General features: G+C 43.5%; 1 protein-coding gene across 1 annotated transcript in view; it reads right to left on the reverse strand.

Moving 5' to 3' along the window:
- Nucleotides 1–17,948: 17,948 nt before the first annotated feature.
- LOC109932195 (ras-specific guanine nucleotide-releasing factor RalGPS1-like) overlaps nt 17,949–20,622 on the reverse strand; it is a 131,549-nt gene continuing 128,875 nt past the window's right edge. The window contains exon 7 of the mRNA XM_048602017.1: nt 17,949–18,140. Coding sequence (XP_048457974.1) covers nt 17,949–18,140 — 192 coding nt within the window. The remainder of the gene's footprint in view (nt 18,141–20,622) is intronic.

Raw genomic sequence — 20,622 nt, forward strand, 5'->3', positions numbered from 1 at the left:
GTTCAATAAAGATCTGGAATTGAAAGTCTAACAATGGCCATGAAACCATTGTCTATTATTGTAAAAACCCACCTGGTTCACTAACGTCCTTAAGGAAGGAAACTGCCGGATTACCTGGTCTGGTCTATACGTAGCCCCAAACTCTCTGTGATGCAGTGGACTCATTCAGTTGTATAAACCATGAGGACTGAAAAAGGAAATAAAATCAGACGGGCAACCTGGCATCAACCTAGGCATTGGCAACGACAATGGCAAACCCATTGAACCAAAGTCCTCCTTACTAACAGCTGAGGTCTAATGCCAAAATTTGGAGAAAGCTCTCACAGACTAGTCAAGCAACAGCCTGACGTAGTCATACGCATGCAATTATACCTCAAATGCAATGTTCCAGACAATGCTATCACCATTGCTGGGTATATCCCGTCCCACTGGCTGAGCATTGGTTAAAGTTGGGAGGAAGTTGGCCTACTAGTCCTCAACATTGACGTCATTGAAGTGTCGTGGCATTAGGTTACAAATGGACAAGGAAACCCACTAATTACCTTGTATCAGCATTCCCCCTCACCTGATGAATCACTATTCTTCCGTGTTGAATAATATTTGGAGGAATTACTGAGGGTGGCAAAGACACAATGTACTCTGAGTGGGGAACTTCAATGTCCACCACCAAGAGTGTTTGGCAGTACTACCACTGATCAAGCTGCTAGACACAGTTAGTAGCAGGTGGTGAGGAAACTAACAAGACAGAAAAATATATGTTTGACCATATTCTCATGAATGTGCAAATTCATCTGTCCATTAAGGTATCAGTTAAGACTGACCAACACACAATCCTTGTAGAGATGAAGTTCCCCCCTCCATTAGAGAATATGATCCATCGTTTTGTGACACCATCATCCTGCTAAATGGGTCAGATCTAGCAATTCAAAGACTGGGCATCTATGAGGCACTGTGGGTCATCAGCAACAGCAATATCATACTCCAACACAATCTGCAAGCTCGTGGCCCAGCATATTCCCTACACTATCATTACCATCAAGCTGGGGGATCAACACTGGATCAACAGAGTGTGCAGGAGGCTATGCCAGGAGAGCAGTTCCAGGCAGACCTAAAAATGAGGGGTTAAGTTGGTTTGTCAAAAAGCATAAGCAGCAAATGATAAGACACAGTTGAGCAATTCCACAACTAACAGATGAACTCTAAGCTCTGCAGGCCTGCCACACCCAGTTGTAGATGATAGTGAACAATTAAACAACTCACCGGAGGTTCCACAAACATCACCATCCTCAATAATGTGGGAGCCCAGCACATTAGTACAAAAGTTAAGACTGAAGCGGTCGCAACAATCTTCAGCCAGGAGTGCCAAGTGAGTGATCCATCTCAATCTCCTCCAGCAGTCCCCTGCTTCACAGATGCCCATCTTCACTCAATTCACTCCACATTATTTCAAGATACGGTTGGAGGCGCTGGATACAGCAAAGGTTATGGGCTCGGACAACATTAATGCAATAGTGCTGCAGGTCTGTGCTCCAGAACCTGCTGCGCCCCGAGCCAAGATGTTCCGCTACAGTTGCAGCCCTGGCAATATAAGCAACAATGTCGAAAATTGTCCGTATATGTCCTGCACATGAAAAGCAGAACAAATTCAAACCGGCCAAAGCCTGCCCCATCAGTCTACTCTCCATCATTAGTAAAGTGGTGGAAGGTGTCAACAACAGTGCTGTCATGCAGTACTTCCCTGGCTCACCGATGCAGAGTTTGGATGTCACCCGGGACACTTACCTCCTGACCTCATTACAGTCTTAACTGAAACATAGACAAAAGAGCTGTATTCCAGAGGTGAGGTGAAAGTGACTGGCCTTGATCTCAAGGCTGCAGTTGAGTGCAACATCAAGGAGCTATAGCAAACCTGGAATTAATAGAAAGCCCTCATACTTGGCAGAAAGGAAGATGATTGTAGTCTTTGAAGGTCATCCATCTCAGCTTCAGGGCATATCTGCAGGAGTTCCTGCTGCAGGTTAGTGTCCTTGGCCAAGACACCTTCAGCTGCTTCAATGATTTCCTTCCATCATCAGGAGGTCAGAAGGGGGAGGATGTTCGCTGATGATTGCACAATGTTCAGCACCAAATGTGACCCTTTAGATACCAAAGTATGCAAAATCAAATCCAACAAGACCAGGACAATACCCAAGCTTTGGCTGACAAATAGCAAGTAACATTTGAGATTTTTGCAAAAACAAGCCAGCTTGGCAAGCAAGTCAACAACCTCAGAAGTAACATTCATGCCACACAAGTCCCAGGCAACAACTTTTCCAATAAGAGAGAATCTAACCATCTCCTTTAGTATTCATTAGTATCACCATCATTGGATACCTCACTATCAACATCCTGGGGTGTTACCGTTTACTAGAAACTCAACATGACTAGCTATATAGGTATTGCAGCTACAGAGCAAATTAGAGGCTAGGAATCTTGCAATGAGTAACTCACATCCGGACTCTTCAAAGTCTGCCCACTTTCTACAAGGCACAAGTCAGGAGTGTGATAGAGTATTCCCCACTTGCCTGGATGAGTACAGCTCCAACAACACTAAAAGCTTGAAGTCATTCAGGACAAAGCAGCCTACTTAATTGGCACTGCATTCACTAATATCTATTCCCTCCACTTCTGATGCTCAGTAGCAGAGTATATATACCATTGTATATTACAAGATGCAATGCAGACATTTAGCACTTAAGACATCACGTTCCAAACCTATGACCACTACCATATAGAAGGTCAAGGGCAGCAGATACACGGGAACACCGGTGCCTGCAAGTTCTCCTCCAAGGTCATTCACCATCCTGATTTGGAAATATATCACTTCCTTCAGTGTCACTGGGTCAATGTCCTGGAATTCCCTCCCTAATAGCACTGAGGGTCTACATGGACTACAGTGGCAACACAGTGTGGAGCTGGAGGAACATAGCAGGTCCGGCAGCAGCAAAGGAACAGGAATGAAGGTCCCAACCTGAAACGTCAACTTTCCGGTTCCCCTGATGCTGCCTGACTTGCTGTGTTCCTCCAGCTCCACACCGTGTTGACTCTGACTCCAGCATCTGTAGTTCTTACTACCTCTGATGAACTGCAATGGTTCAAGTTAGTAACTCGCTGCCACCTTCTCATGAGCAATTAGGGATGAGCAACAAATGCTGGCCAAGCCAGCGACATGCACGTCCCATGAGTCAATAAACAAAGAATTTTAAAAAATACACAGCCAACTAGGGACACAACACTGAACCCTGAGGTATGCCACTAGACACAGACCTCCAATCAGAAAAACAACCTTTGACCATCATCTTCTATTTCCTATCACTAAGCAAATTTTGCATCCAATTTTCCCTGGATCCCATGGCTGTTACCAGTCCTCCACAAGACCTTGTCAAAAGCCTTACTGAAGTCCATGTAAACTACACTGATTGCACTACGGTCAACTGCACACCTCGTCACTTCCTTGAAAAACTCAATCAAATTAGTCAGACCTGATCTCCCATTTTCAAAGTCTTGCTGACTAACCTTGAACAATCATTGCCTCTCCAAGTATAGATGAATAACATCCATCAGAACTTTTTCCAATAGTTTCCCTACCACAGATGGTAGACTCACTGGCCTGAAATTTCTTGGTTTATCCCAACCACCTTTCTTGAATAACAGTACCACAATAGGTGTCCTCTGGTACATCTCTTGTGGCCAAGAAGGATTTGAAAATTAATGTCAGAGCCACCGCATTCTCCTCCCTGGTCTCCCACAGAAGCCTGAAGATACATCTCAAGTGGGCCTCTGGATTTACTCACTTTTAAGCTTGCTGAAACTGCTAATACCTCCTAAATCACAATACTAATTCATTCAAGTATATCACAGGCTTCCTTCCTAGTTTCTTTACATTCGTTGTGCTTTTCTACAGTGAATACAGATGCAAAGTGCTCATTTAAACCTTGTCTTGTGGTTCCAAACACAGATTGCCAATTTGGTCCCAAACTGGTCTTATTCTTTAAAAACCGGAAGAACTGCATATGCTGTTAATCAAGACCAAAAACAGAAGATGCTGGAAAAGCTCAGCGGGTCTGGCAGTATCTGTGAAGAAAAATCAGAGTTAATGTTTTGGGTCCAGTGACCCTTCCTCAGTTCTGAGGAATCCCAACACGTTAACTCTGATTTTTCTTCACAGATACTGCCAGTCAGGCCGGACTTTTCACCAACTTCTGTTTTTGGTCCTAAGACATTTCATAAGTACATTATTTTCTTGCTACTAATGTACTTATGAAATGTCTTTGGCTGGTAACGTTAAGGAAAATCCTAAGACATTTCATAAGTACATTATTTTCTTGCTACTAATGTACTTATGAAACGTCTTAGGATTTTCCTTAACGTTACCAGCCAATGTTTTTTCATGAACCTTCTTCCCTCTCCTAATTTCTTTTTTAAACAACTCCAAGACCCTTCTTTACCCTTCTCAGGTAGTTTTCAGCGTTCGATATTTACCATAGGTTTCCTTTTATTTCCTTATCAAAACCTGTCAATCCCTTAATATCGAGGATCCTGTAGGACTTATTGGTCCCACCCTTTACCTTTACACGTATTTATTGGCCCTGCACTCTTTCTCTTAATTTTCTGAATGTTGCTCTGATGTTGTCAGATGCACTGCTCTGATGTCCCCATCTACTTTGGTCAAATCCTGTCTTATCTTAATAAAATTTGCCTTCCCCTGTTCATAAATTTGATTTCTGGTCCATCTTTGTCCTTATCCAGTATTTATCCATAACTACCTTATATCTTACTGAATTAGAGTCACCATCACTGAAATGCTTCCTTACTGCATCTACCACTTGGGCAGATATATTCCCTAAAATTATGCCCAGTAGCAAATCTTCTCTTACAGGAATTTTTATTATATCTATTAATTTAAATTTAAATTCCACCAGATGGCACGTCAGGATTTCAACCAACATCCTCAGAGCACTAATCTGGACCTCTAGATTACGAGTTCAGCAAATTTACCACTACACCACCACCTTGCCCCAGCATCAACATCATTAGCGGTCCCTCGCAGCAAGGATGGCTCTCTCCCACGCTCAGAGCAAGTCCATAGGTGACTGGGCAGTCTGACACAGCTTCTGCAGACTCTACCACACTTGCGGCAGAAAGTGGTCGTGGGAAGGGGTGGGTGGGATGTAGGTATGGTAGCACACTCCTTACACTATTTTCACCTAGTTTCCGCTTTTTCCCCGATGGCAAATCTCAAGGTGCTCAACGCCTTCCCAGACGGTCTTGAGCCAGTGATTCCCAGGTGTCGGTGTGAATGCAATACTTCACCAGTGAGGCCTTGAGGGCATCCCTGTAGCGTTTCCTCTTTCCACCTGGGACTCACCTGCCGTTTCAGAGCTGGGAGTAGAGTGCCTGCTTGGGGAGTCTTGTGTTGGTCATGCAGACGACATGCCCACCCCATCGCAGCCGATCAAGGGTGCTAAGGGCCTCAATACTGGGGATGTTCGTCCAGTTGAGGATGCTGGAGTTGGTGCATCTGCCTTCCCAATGGATTTGCAGGATCTTGCACAGGCAGCATTGGTGGTACTGCTCCAGCGCCTTGAGGTGTCTGCTGTAGATACTCCACATCTCAGAGCCATAAAGGAGGGTGGGAACCACCACAGCTCTGCATACCATGAGCTTGATATTGTTGTCTTCCAACATCCTTCTGCTCAGGCAGTCGAAGGCTGCACTATCATACTGGAGGCAGTGCCGGATCTCTTCATCAATAACTGCTATGGTCGATAGGACACTGCCAAGGTATCGGAAGTGGCCAACATTGTTTAAGGCCTCCGTGTGGACCTTGATGATCGAGGGTTCATTCCACAATACTGGGCCAGGTTGGTGGAGAACCTTCATCTTGTGGATGTTCCGGGTGAGACTTACGCTCTCATACGCCTCTATAAAAGTGCTGACGACAGTCTGGAGTTCATCCTCTAAGTTTGCAAATACTCAAATATCGTCCACATACTGCGGCTCATTGACACTGTTGGGGTGACTGTGAAGGTGGCAGAGGTTGAATAATTTACCACTGGGTCTGTAGGTCACCTCCATTCCAGCGGGAGCTTGTCGCCAGTGAGGTGAAGTATTCCAGTGAGGTAGATGGAGAAGAGTGTTGGGATGATGACGCAGCCCAGTTTGACACCAGTCTGAACGTGGAGCCATTTGTTGTTACCACGACTTCCATGTCATCGTGGAGCAGGCAATCAAACATCATGGTGTCAAGCAGAGAAGGATGCTTTCTAATGCCTCTCAGTTGACGGTGTAAATGGCTTTTGTAAGTTTGAAGATGGGGTACATGTACAGGGGTATTTTCTTTTCTCTGCATTTCTCCTGCAGCTATCACATGGTGAAAATCATGTCCATTGCGCCCCCTTTGTGGCTGACTGAGAAGGACCTTGCCGATTACTTTTCCAACGGTCAACAGGAGAGAGATTCCCCTGTAGTCTCCACAGTCAGACTTGTTCCCTTTTACGAAAATGCTCACGACTCTGGCATCTTGGAGCTCTACCAGGATGCTCTCCTCCTTCCAAATAAGTCAGATAAGGACAGGTAACTGTCTCTTTGCCTCTGCACTTCAATGTCTCAGCGGGGGTACCATATGCTCCAGCAGCCCTGTTGTTCTTAAGCTGGCAGACAGCCTTCTCTACTTCGTGCGTAGTTGGGGTGTTGTTAAGCTCGTGACGTGTAGCATGCTGTGGGATGTGGTCAAGGACGCCATATCGATGACAGAGCCCTGGTTGAGGAGGCATCTGAAGTGCTCCCCCCAGCATTGTCTGATGGCTTCTTTGGCTCTGATAAAAATCACTGTCCTTGGTCAGCAGTGGGGTGGGGCCTTCAGTGTTTGGTCCATAAGTGGTCTTGACAGCACAGAAGAAACCCTGCATATCATGGTTGTCGGCCATTCGTTGGGGCTCCAGAGCCTTCCCCACCCACCACCTGTTCTTTATGTCATGGGTTCGTTTATGCACCAAGGCCTTCAGTTGCCCATAGGTCTGCCTTTTCTCTTCTGAGCGCAGTTGCTGTTTTATACTCAGAAATGTCATGCGCTTCCAGCTGATCAGTTCTTGGATCACCTGATCATTCTTATCAAACCAATCTTAGTGTCTCCTGGTTAAGTGACGGACCAAGTTTTTGCAGGCATTGATGATAGTATCCTTGAGGGCAGACCAGAGACTGTTGGAATCCTGTGACTCTGTGTCGCCGAGGGTCACTACATTTGTAGACAGGAGTTGGTTGTATGATGCTATCTTTTCTGGATCTTTGAACGTCTCAATGTTTAATTTCTTATGGCATTGCTTCTGTTGTCTCCACTGTGGCGGGACTATATTTATGTGGATCCTGGCTTGGAACAGGGGATGGCCTGTCCCACGGTCGTTGTCTTCTGGCATGGCGCAGGTAACTTTAACTTCTTTCCAATTCCTCGCTCTGATGACATAGTCAAGGAGGTGCCAGTGTTTGGAGCGCAGGTGCCGTTGTCTTGTATTTGTCCCTTTGGCAGAACAGTGTTGGTGATGAGGAGGTCATGTTCGTAGCATTTGGTCAGAAGAAAAGTGTCGCTGGGAATTTTGCTTCCCTACTCCCATTTTCCTGATTACATCGCCCAAAGGTCTGTGCTTTTACAGACTCTGGCGTTGAAGTCTTAGTAAGGTAGAAGTATCATACAAATTGCCGGATGGTGTCCCCACATGAGGGTAGGACTTAGTCTCCACGTGGACTGTGCTTTGATTGCTCCTCACAATACTGCAACAGGTAGATTAGTGAGGACACGTTCAAGCAGGTTTTACCACACCTGTCAAGTTCCTTCAGGACTCAACCAATCTAGTCAGGAGTCTTGGAACCAAGTCACTCCTGCAAATTGTTAATGAAACTCCCCATTCAGAATATGTTCTGTGTCCTTGGTACCCATGGTGATTCTTCCAAGTCGCACTCAAAAGAGAAGTACTCAGCTTTTGAAGGAGGACAGAGTGTGATAATCAGCAAGAGGTTTCTTTGCCACTGATGATGTAATGCCCTGATATTTCATGGGCCTGTCAACACTGAGGACTCCTAAGTATTTCTCCTCCAACAGTATACCACAATGTGACCATCTGTGATAGGATGGTGATAGAGCTGTCATGGTGGTTAGCTGCAAGGTATAACTTGACTGATGCTTCCAGGCCTCAGATTTTACGAAGGATGACTTTCCAGGTTCAATTGGATTGTGCCACTATTGTTTCTAGTGCTAAAGTTGTTGCAGGTGGTCCACCCAGTTTTATTCCTTTACAACTTTTTCATAGCAGTTAGGTCCAACTGACTAAGGTAAGGACTGCAGATTTCCTTCCCTTCAGGGCACAAGTGAACCAGATAGGTTTTACAACAATTGATGATTTCATGATCACCATCAGTGAGTCTGTGAATACTCGTTGAAAATATGTTAATCCAGATTTCTTCATAAACTGAAATCAAATTCTGCCAGATGCCATGAACCCACGTTCCCAGAGCATCAGCCTGGGCATCTGCATTATTCATCCAGTAACATAACCACTATTCACCCTTCAGCAATCAATAAGGAAGTATAAACAGAATTGATAAATGTGGAGCTGGAAAAGCACAACCAATCAGACAGCATCCAAGGAGCGGGAAAGTCAACGTTTCGGGCCTAAACCCTTTGTCAAGGCAGACTTTCCTGCTCCGCGGATGCTGCCTGACCGGCTGTGCATTTCCAGCTTCACATTTATTGACTCTAGCTTCCAGCACCTACAGTCCTTACTGTAGATAAATAGAATGGTGTGTACTGTTGCCAGCTGAGCTTTTCAACCAATCTAGGTGCTGTGCCCAGATGTAACTAGAGGAACAGAGACACTGGATGTGTTTGAATGCTCCATCATATTCAGGAACCAAGCAGTCCCTTGCTTCAGGGCATCAGCTCAAATAGAAACAGAGTCTCAGTATCACTCATATCACACTACAACTACTGTTTCTCAGCACTAGAATCATCCACAGTTCAACATTGATTTCGATGCCCTTTTCACAATTAGATACACAAAACAGACTGGTCTAACTGAGCTTAACCAGTAAAAACCGAAAGAACTGCGGATGCTGTAAATGAGGAACAAAAACAAAGTTGCTGGAAAAGCTGAGCAGGTCTGGCAGCATCTGTGAAGGAGAAAACAGAGTTAACATTTCAGGTTCGGTGACCCTTCCCCAGAACTGATGGTGGCTGGGAAAACGTCAGTTTATATACAGAAAATAGGGAGGTGGGTGGGGTAGGGAGTAAACGATAGGATAGAGTCCAAAGAGACAGAAAGACAGTTGGACAGACAAAGGAGTTGTTAACGATCAGGCTGGAGGGGTGAATAGTTGTTAATGGGGACTGTTAGTGACTCACAATGGGGGTATGTAATGGCAGGCTATGTGATGACAAGGCCTGGTGTGTGAGGTAGGGGGCTGGGACATGGGAGAGTTTAGGCCCTAAAATTATTGAACTCAATATTGAGTCCGGAGGGCTGTAGGGTTCCCAAGCAGAAAATGAGGTACTGCTCCTCCAGCTTGCATTGGGCTTTGCTGAAACACTGCAGCAAGCCAGAGACAGAGATGTTGGCCAGGGAGCAGGGTGGTGCATTGAAGTGGCAGGCAACAGGTAGTTCAGGGTTATTTTTGCGAGCAGAACGTAGATGTTCTGTGAAGTGGTCACCAAGTCGACGCTTCATTTCCCCAATGTAAAGGAGACCACATTGTGAGCAGCGAATGCAGTAGACTAGATTCTGGGAAGTGCAGGTGAAGTGTTGCTTCACCTGGAAGGTATGTTTGGGCCCTTGGATACTGGGGAGGGAGGAGGTAAATGGGCAGGTGTTGCACCTTTGCCAGTTACAGGGGAAGGTGCCGTAGGGCTGTGGGAAGGTGTTGGGGGTGAAGGAAGTGTGGACCAGGGTGTCCCGGAAGGAACGGTCCCTGCGGAAGGCAGACAAGGGAGGGGAGGGGAATATGTGTCTGGTGGTGGAATCTCGCTGGAGGTGGCGGAAATGGCATCTGATGATCTTCTGGATGTGGATGCTGTCAGATGGTAGGTGAGGATAAGGGGAGCCCTATTGCTGTTGTGGGAGGGAAGAGAAGGGGTGAGGGCGGAAGTGCGGGAGTTGGGTCGGACCTGGTTGAGGGCCCTGTCGACGACTGAGGTGGGAAATCCTTGGTTGAGGAAGAAGGTGGATATTTTGGAGGCTCCCTTGTCGAAGTTGGCCTCATCTGAACATATGCGACGGAGACGTAAGAACTGAGAGAATGGGATGGAGTCTTTACAGGAAGTGGAGTGTGAGAATGTATAGTCCAGGTAGCTGTGGGAGTCAGTGGGTTTTTAGTGGATATTAGTGGCCAGTCTATCCCCAGAAATGGAAACAGAAATGTCAAAGAAGGGAAGGGAGGAATCAGAGACAGACCAGGTGAAAGTGAGGGCAGGGTGGAAATTGGAGGCGAAATTGTAGTTTTCCAATTCCAGACGAGAGAGGGAAGCAGCACGGATGATATCATCGCTGTATCGGAGAAAGAGTTGTGGGTGGGGGCCAGAATAGGACTGGAAAAAGGAATGTTCCACATACCCCACGAAGAGACAGGTGTAACTGGGGCCCATGCGGGTACCCATGGCAACCCCTCCTACCTGAAGAAAATGAGAGGAATTGAAAGAGAAGTTGTTGAGGGTGAGGACCAGCTCGGCCAAGCGGAGGAGGGTGGTGGTGGACGGGGATGGTTCAGGTCTTTGCTCCAGGAAGAAGTGGAGAGCCCCAAGACTCTCCTGGTGGGGAATGGACGTGTAAAGGGATTGCATGCCCATGGTAAAGAGGAGGTGGCTGGAGCTGGTAAACGGGAAGTTTTGAAACTGGCGTAAGGCGTCAGATGAATCATGCATGTATGTGGGTAGTGACTGGACCAGGGAGGAGAAGACTGAGTCAAGGTAGCAAGAGAGGAGTTCTGTGGGGCACAAACAGGCTAAAACAATGGGTCTGCCCAGGCAGTCCTGTTTGTGGATTTTTGGCAGGAGGTAGAAACAAGCTGTGCAGAGTTGGGGGACTATTAGCTTGGAAACGGAGGGGGTAGATCACCGGATGAAATGAGATCAGTAACCGTAGTGGATACAATGGCCTGATGTGCCATGGTGGGGTCATAGTCCAGGGGAAGGTAGGAGGAGGTATCTGAGAGCTGGTGCTCAGCCTCTGCAAGGTAGAGGTCAGTACGCCAGACTACAACAGCATCACCCTTATCGGCAGGCTTAATGACAAAGTCAGGGTTAGATCTGAGTCCATGGAGTGCAGTCAGTTTGAAGGGAGATAGGTTGGCTTTGGTGAGAGGGGCAGTGAAATTGAGGCGATTAGTGTCACGTCGATAGGTCTCAGTGAAAAGATCAAGTGCAGGTAAAAGGCCGGAGGGAGGGGTCCAGGTGAAGGGAGAGTGTTGAAATTGGGCAAAGGGGTCTGTGGGACGGGGAGAGGACTCTTGTCCAAAGAAATGGGCACAGAGGTGAAGACAGCGGAAGAAGAGTTCACTGTCAGTTCCTCCGTCTCTGTCACATATGTTCAGATGAGACCAACTTTGACAAGGGAGCCTCCGAAATGTCCACCTTCTTCCTCAACCAAGGATTCCCCACCTCTGTCGTCGACAGGGCCCTCAACCAGGTCCAACCCATCTCCTGCACTTCCGCCCTCACCCCTTCTCTTCCCTCCCACAACAGCAATAGCGTTCCCCTTATCCTCACCTACCATCTGACAGCATCCACATCCAGAAGATCATCAGATGCCATTTCCGCCACCTCCAGCGAGATTCCACCACCAGACATATATTCCCCTCCCCTCCCTTGTCTGCCTTCCACAGGGACTGTTCCTTCCGGGACACCCTGGTCCACACTTCCTTCACCCCCAACACTCCCCACAGCCCTACGGCACCTTCCCCTGTAACCGGCGAAGGTGCAACACCTGCCCACTTACCTCCTCCCTCCCCAGTATCCAAGGGCCAAAACATACCTTTCAGGTGAAGCAACACTTCCCAGAATCTAGTCTACTGCATTCGCTGCTCACAATGTGGTCTCCTCTACATTGGGGAAATGAAGCATAGACTTGGCGACTGCTTCGCAGAACATCTACGTTCTGCTCGCAAAAATGACCCTGAACTACCTGTTGCCTGCCACTTCAATGCACCACCCTGCTCCCTGGCCAACATCTCTGTCTCTGGCTTGCTGCAGTGTTCCAGCGAAGCCCAACACAAGCTGGAGGAGCAACACCTCATTTTCTGCTTGGGAACCCTACAGCCCTCCGGACTCAATGTTGAGTTCAATAATTTTAGAGCCTAAACTCTCCCATGTCCCAGCCCCCAACCTCACACACCAGGCCTTGTCATCACATAGCCTGCCATTACATACCCCCCATTGTGAGTCACTAACAGTCCCCATTAACAACTATTCACCCTTCCAGCCTGATCGTTAACAACTCCTTTGTCTGTCCAACTGTCTTTCTGTCTCTTTGGACTCTATCCTATCGTTTACTCCCTACCCCACCCACCTCCCTATTTTCTGTATATAAACTGTCGTTTTCCCAGCCACCGTCAGTTCTGAGGAAGGGTCACCGGACCTGAAATGTTAACTCTGTTTTCTCCTTCACAGATACTGCCAGACCTGCTCAGCTTTTCCAGCAACTTTGTTGTGAGCTTAACCAGTGCCTTGTTTCAAACTTCTCATAATCCCTTGAAGCCCCCATTTTTAAAATCCAGAATACTTCTTAAAGACAATTTTAATGGCTTCATTACCTGCAGCCTTTCAATGAATAACATATGTGCACCCTCAGCTGATTCTGCTCATCCATAGCCTTTAGCATATTTCCATCTCGGTGGACACTCCATTTCTCGCTTTTCATCCCAAATTGCATAGCTCACACTTGTCTGCATTAAAAGGTTGGTGGCAAACCGTCGGATTATTTGGACAGCCTGCTATGTCATTTTGATTTTTTTTGTTAGTGTCTTCCTTTGTACCAACCTAATTCCAAATCTCTTCCTCTTCACCAAATCTTATGCTTCCCATGCACAAATCCAAATGTATGCTTGATGACGAAAGCATGAACATACTATTGGTTTTAGATATATTGTTTCAGCTAATGTTCTCACTAAGCTGCACTGCCTCCATTCAAGGGACCCTGCAGGGCATGCGACGCTGTTCCCAACATTGATTTTCATACATTACCACTGCCTACAGACCTTGAAAGTCCAGACAGGAGAAAAAAGAAGTTAGAAAAAACACCACTTCAGCCCTTCTCAAATCCATACCATCTTTATATCCATTAAGGTGTCATTTTCTTTTGTTCTGTTAAGTGGTCTCACGATTATACTCTGCCTGGATTTATTTTCTAGTTCAGGTTGTTATCTTCTCCTGACTCCCAACACGTTCTGTCTATCAACTTTTCATGGCCTATACTGCTCTGCTCTCTTTTGCATACCTGATTTAAATAAATGAGGGAAGAGGTTTTGTTCTCTTTAAAATAGCAAGGGAAATCAGTAACAAACAACAAATATTCTCCCACTTTTAAATATTCTTCTTAACAAGCCACATGACTGAAAATTTATTGCCTTCATGCTAGTAAATGTACATAGCGAATGTGTTGAATTATGGTACAAAAGGGTGTTCAGAATTCTGTGGAATGAAGTCTCTGCAAAGCTGACAGATAACAAATGAAAAAAATTCATTGTTTTTCAATTAACGGCAGAAACTCAAGACAGTCTAAGATAAACTTGTGTGTTGTGTAATTTATGAATCGAGAAAATACCATTTTGATACTTTTTAAGCTATAGTGATATACCATTCAAATACTTTTACTTTTCTTTATGGTTACCACACTACGCTTACTTTATGAATTTTAATAAATACTCTTGGTTTTGTCACTGGCTGTTTTTCTCTCAGTTAGACTGTGTACAATTTTGGCCATTATCCAAGTCTACATACACCTCCAGGCTTTCAGTCCAACTGATGATTAATAGCTTTCTTTATTGATATTCTAGTGAGATTGTGTGTTTGTCTGAATATTGGCGCTATGGCCTGGAATACAAGTAGCTCTAAATACTTCTTCATGAAGTCATGATTGAGTTGCCACTGCATGGTATAACAATCAGTCATCTGCTAGAAAGTGAAATGACCAGAAAAGTGAGACAATGAAATTTAATTCAAAATCCTGTGAAAGCTGTTGAAACACAATTTCCAGAGACAGCATGTGTTTGTACATTTTTGCAAGAATACTAGGGGGAGAAAAACCTCAAATGCACCAAAAGAGAAAAACATTTGAAACAAATTTTCTTTGCAGCTTTTGTCTGTCTTGGAAGACTGCCTAACATTTTTTTTTTTACTTTTGAACTTTGTTCTAAATTGAAGTCAATCAGAGTTCAATTTTTTTAGACGAAACATCATCAACCTGAAAAGTTAGGTTTAAGCTAACCTTAATGTTTCTCATTCTACAGATGCTGCTCCATCAGCAGAATGTTTCCAGTATTTTGTGTTTTATTTAATTTCCAGCATCTGTATTTGTTGGTAATATTAACTGTTAATGAACAGATGTTTCAAATTTCAGGCTATAGATGAGGAATCAGGCTGAAATAAAATAAGCATAGATTAATAAACAAACAGGCAACCAACTTTATTTGCAGTTCCATCTGTAAAACATCAAATATTAGTCTAAAGCAGGTAGGCACAAAACTTCTTGTATTATAGATTTATTATACAAATCATCAGGATTGAATAAAGGTACGTCATCTGTGTACTGTGCACTTAACAACAAATGTGTGGTCACTCAGTGCATTCACAAGTCTAAACATGTGTCAAAGATCAAGTGAGTCCAAATCCAAGCATAGTGTGGAAGTCTCCTCGAGAGAGCTTCAGTCCCTTCTTTGCCCTGCTGTCTTGGTCAGGCCCTCACTTTGAATATGGACTATAGTTATACTCTGACTGTAGAATTAGTGGAAAAACAAATCTTTTTTCACAAACACTCATTCTTGCCGTTGCATTCAGTCTTGGTAAGAATTTTTCAATGATTCTGTGTTAATAAACCAAAAGCAGCAATTTTTCAATCTCTACTTGTGTATTATGTTGGTCACCCTGTGGGTCAGCAAAATATGAACAAATGCCTAACAGTCCAGAGTCCTACACACGTATTTTTCAGTTTATTTGCTAACTAGCTAAATGTTTAACAAGTCATTGTAAAATGGGCAGTATAATAAAAAAGATTCAGCTCAAACTTTCCCTCATGCTACCACATATGTGTCCAGTTTCCACACACAGCAGAAGGACATAAAGAGTGGCAGATTATGTTTAAACACTACATATCTACCTAGCCCATTGACAGAGGAGATGCACATGACTATCTCTGGGGAAATGTACCCTTCTTACATGGTAAATTTGTTTGAACATGTGGGCTCTTTGAATTGTTTTGCATAGCCATGTAGAAACAGTGTATTAAAAGGAGCCTCTTTGAGCTCTTTCCCTGGGAAGCATTTGGGCTGCTGTACTCTGACACAATTTAAAGAAAAGTTGGATCCCGGGAGTGAAAATCAATATTTCTTTATTTAGCAAACTACTGAGACGTTCCCAATCTAATTCAGGCATAAGTTACATAAGAGCATGAGGGAAGAAGGAATAGAAACAAATGATGAGAGGATGAGAATGAGGTAGGGTAAGAGGATATGTGTGAAGCATAAGTACCAGTATTGTACTTATGGGTCAAATGGCTTGTTTTTGTGGTACAAATTCTATGTAATTCATTGCAAGCCTGTGTCCTCAAAATTTCACATGCAACTGCAATAAGTAAGACAAATCAGCTGTGTACAAAAAAAATAATTTTATATAAATCTGCCTTTAGACAAAATTGAGATGTTTAGGCAATATGAGTGGACAGAAAGTGTTATGAATACGCCCTAGTTTCAGGTGTCGAAACTGAAATAATCCTACCATTACTTCCTAAAGAGATGGAGATGGCAAAGAATATTCTTACACACGATAATTTTATGTAGCACGCTGCAACTCAAGCAATCATCAATTTTGCTGAAGTATACACCACGAATGGTATGCAACAGAAACACACAAACTCTTAAGTTGATAGTCAAGAAGCGCTCAAATGAGCTTAACTAATAAAGCTAGAAACTATGATACTCATTAAGCAAAATTAAATAGAAGAAAATGCAACTTCCACAGGTTTCACTTGTTTATTGCATTCGGTGCAATCAGCGTTTCCTTGAAAATCTTAAAAATCCAAAAGTCTATATAACACAAGTTCTTAACAATACTTGAAATGCTTTTAATTCTTGCTGAAACACTTTCACATGAGAAAACAAAACTCATGAATTTCTACAGGTTTCCAATTGGACAGCAGAACTCCAAGGAAGTAATTGAATAGCCTGTTTTATTAACGTGTGTTGTGTACTGCTTTACCCAGCGAGTTTAAATATTGATAGAATCATAGAATCCCTAAGGTGTGGAAACAGGCCATTCGGTCCATCAAGTCCACACCGCTCCTCTGAAGAGCATCCCTCCCAGACCCATTCCCCTAACCCTGCATTTCCCATGTCTAACACACTGAACCTAAACATCTCTGGGCACAATGGGCAATTTAGCATGGCCAGTCCACCTACCCTGCACATCTTTGGACTGTGGGAGGAAACCGGAGCACCTGGAGAATGGGGAGAATGTGCAAACTCCACACAGTCGCCCAAGGCTGGAATCGAACCCAGAACCCTAGTGCTGTGAGGCAGCAGTGCTAACCACTGAGCCACTGTGCCACCCCAAATATTGCTGAAACAGTTTACACAAGTAGGGTCAATGACTTCAACCAGTCTATTAGGAAACTCTCAAACCCTGTCTGACACTTCTAGGCTAAATATATATCCAAATGATATCTGGTGGGTAAACTGAAAAAGCATACTAACAGCTGGAAATAATGGACAGTTTGCTGATCAACATTAATTATTCCCAGAGAATCTTGGCATCAGTGCTATCACACTAATGTATCTAAAGAGAAAATGACTCATTTACCTTAGAAATGTCACTTTGCATGCAAGCCAAGCAACTACTCCTCCATCTTCCCAAATTATAATAAAACAAAGACAACTAAGAAATCAACTAGCAGCATACAGTTTCAGTGTGCAACTGAAGATATATTAATAAGGGTCAGATACAAATTCTCCCAAAAAATTAGGAAGTTAGTCCTCTATCACTCAAAACAGATGACTTATTTTTTCGTGGTTCTGAAAAATGATACCTAATACAAATTCCTAGCTACTGCATAAAATAATACCAAATATATCTTTTAATATTCCACGTGAAACATGGTCAGTCCTGACGTATTGACACCCTACATATTATGCATCATTGCGTGTAATATTTATTTAGTGGCTTTCAGCTGATTAAACAGTGAGAAACAGATATTTCAGTTTGCTAGTCCCTAGAGAGGCTAATTCAAATTTAAAATGCCACTTTAAAATGTCAGTTCTCCCCACGCATTTTTTATAAATCCATGTATCAATTCTTAGCAGAGTTATGCTGGCAATCACATCACAGATTTGTTTAATAAGATGTAGAGGTTTGCATAACCAGCAGACTGTGTATCATAACTCAAGTGATTAGAGGGTTCCTCTCTCATTTTTTACATATTCAGAAATCATATTAGTAAATGTTGAAAATAGATACAGGTAAGAATTTGTCATATGATTGCTTGTGCACCATCATTTAACTCAATGATTAGCAATTCACTCATGTAATGAATTGCTCAATGACCATACCTGCATTTATCATTGGCAAAATCTCCATGTGAATTTTCACAACATTTCTCAAAATGTAAGCAATCAATCAATCATTAGCAGTAACTTTCTATTTTAGCAGCCCATCATCTTGTTCAAGCATCTAACAAGTAGTTGGATGAACCACTGCTTCTGAAGAATTCAAAACTGTAATCCTTACCTAAATACGGAATACATGGAGTCATCTTCAAACTATTAACATAATCCCTGAGCCTCTTGTAATTGTCCTCTTTAGATACCAGATATTCTAATTTTTCAAATGTTGTTTTATCTTTCCTGCTCAAAAGCTGTGAAAACAAAATTAGGAAAAATAAAGACAATGTGTAATGATATTCAATGATAAACAGTATATAATAAAATAAATAGTGGAAGTAATACAAATAGATCTTCAAGGACTACAGGTGAATGCGTACAATGGAAACAAATTGTTATCATATTGAATTGCCTGTTCCTCAATTAAAATTTGATGCCTATGGAAATATGTTTATACAGAGTGTGGAATTGTAATTTCTGAGTAATTTCAAGGCTTCAGCATATGTTCTAAGCAACCCGTCAGTGCAGTTTGGAATTGATGCAATATTGCAGATGATGCATTAAACTTGTTACTTGGCATGCAAGTAGTCCTGTTTGGTGGCTTCACCAGGTTGACACCTCATTTTCAGATATGCCTGGTGCTGCTCCTGGCATGTCCTCCTGCACTCTGCATTGAACCAGGATTAATACCCTAGCTTGATGGTAATGGTTGAGTGGGGGCACAGATGGTGCTGGAGTACAATTCTGCTACTGTTGATGGCCCACAGTATCACACAGATGCCCAGTCTTGAGTTGCTAGATCTGTTCAAAGTCTGTCCCATTTAGCACAATGATAGTACCACACAACACAATGGAGGGTATTCTTAACGTGAAGGCAGGATTTTGTCTCCACAAGGATTGTGCAGTGGTCGCTCTTACCAATACTGTCATGGACAGATGCATCTGCAGCCTTGCCATCCTCAGTGCTTCCTCTCAGTGTTGTTCAACATGAAGGAGTACCGATTCATCAGCTGAGGGAGGATGGCATATGATAATCATCAGAAGGCTTCTTTGCCCTTGTTTAATTTGAAGCCACAAGACTTCATGAGGTCCAGTCAATGTTGAGGACTCCCAGGGCAACTCCTTCCCAACCACATACCATCGTGCTTCCACCTCTGCTGGGTTTGTCCTGCTGGTGAGACAAGTCACATCAGGGATGGTGATGGTGGTGTCTGGGACACAGTCATACTCATGGAATCATACCTTACAGACAATGTCAGGCTGTTGCCTGACTACTTTGGGAGACAGCTCTCCCAGTTTTGGCAATAGCCTCCAGATGTTAGTAAGTAGGACTTTGCAGGGTTGACAAGGCTGTTTCTGCCGTTATCTTTTCCAGTGTCTAGGTCAATACCAGGTGATCCCTGTTTCGTTTCTTTGAGGCCTTGTAGTGATTGGTACAACTGCTAGGCCATTTTGGGGGTGCAATTGAGAGTGCTGTGGATCTGGAGTCACATAGAGGCCAGACCAGGAGAGGATCGCAGATTTCCTTCCCTGAAGGACATTAGTGAACCAGATGGGTTTTTCTGAGAATTGACAATGATTTCATGATCATTAGTAGATTCTTAGTTCCAGATTTTTAAAAATTGAATTCAAATTCCAGTGGGATTTGAACCTGGGTCCCCACAACATTAGCTGAGTTTCTGGATTAATAGTCAAGCCGTAATACCACTAGGCCATCGCCTCCCCATACATCTAACCTGTATAGTCCTGTTAGAATTTTATATGTTTCGATGAGATCCTCCTTCATAAACTCCAGTGAATACACTCCTAATCAACTCAATCTCTCCTCAAGACACCGGTTCTGCCATCCCAAAAATCAATTCCGTAAACCTTCACTTCATTCCCTCTAAAGCAAGAACATCCATCTTCACATAAGAAAACCAAAACTGCACATAATATTGCAGCCTCACCAATGTCCTGTATAATTGCAGCAAGACATCCTTGTTGCTGTACTTGAATCCACTGATTATGAAAACCAATTTATCTCACTATGAAGTCCAAAATACACTTTGCCTTCTTTGTTGCCTGCTGCACCTGCGCACTTATTTTCAATGACAGGTACATAAGGAACCCCGGGTTTTGTTGAACATTTCCCTCTTTCAATTTACAGCCATTCAAATAATAATCTCCCTTCTTATTTTTGCTACCAAAGTGCATAACCTCACATTTATACACATTATATGCTATCTTCCATGCATTTGCCCACTCAGCCTGTCCAAATCATACTACAACATCTCTGCAACATCCTCACAGCTCACCATTCCATCCAGCTTTGTGTCATCTAACAAATTTTGAGATATTACATTGAGTTCCCTCATCTAAATCATTAACATATATTGTGTGTTGCTGGGGTCCTAGTACTGATCCCTGCATACCCTCAATAGTCACTGCCTGCCATTCAGAAAAAAACACATTTATTCCTATTTGTTTACTTTCTGCTAACCAACTTTCTATCCATCTCAATACACTACTCCCAATCCCATTTGCTTTAATTTTACACATTAATCTCATATGCAGGACTTTGCTGAAAGCCTTTTGGAAGTCCAACTAAACCATATCCATTGGCTCCCAAAATCAACTCTACTAGCGACATCCTTGAAGAATTCCGGGAAATCTGTAGATAGCTTTTGTAAATTCATGTTGATTGTGGCTGATTCTACCACTGTTTTCTAAATAGTTTACTATAAAATCCTAGAT

Source organism: Rhincodon typus, chromosome 10, assembly GCF_021869965.1.
Source record: "Rhincodon typus isolate 14 chromosome 10, sRhiTyp1.1, whole genome shotgun sequence".
Classification (NCBI taxonomy): Eukaryota; Metazoa; Chordata; class Chondrichthyes; order Orectolobiformes; family Rhincodontidae; genus Rhincodon; species Rhincodon typus.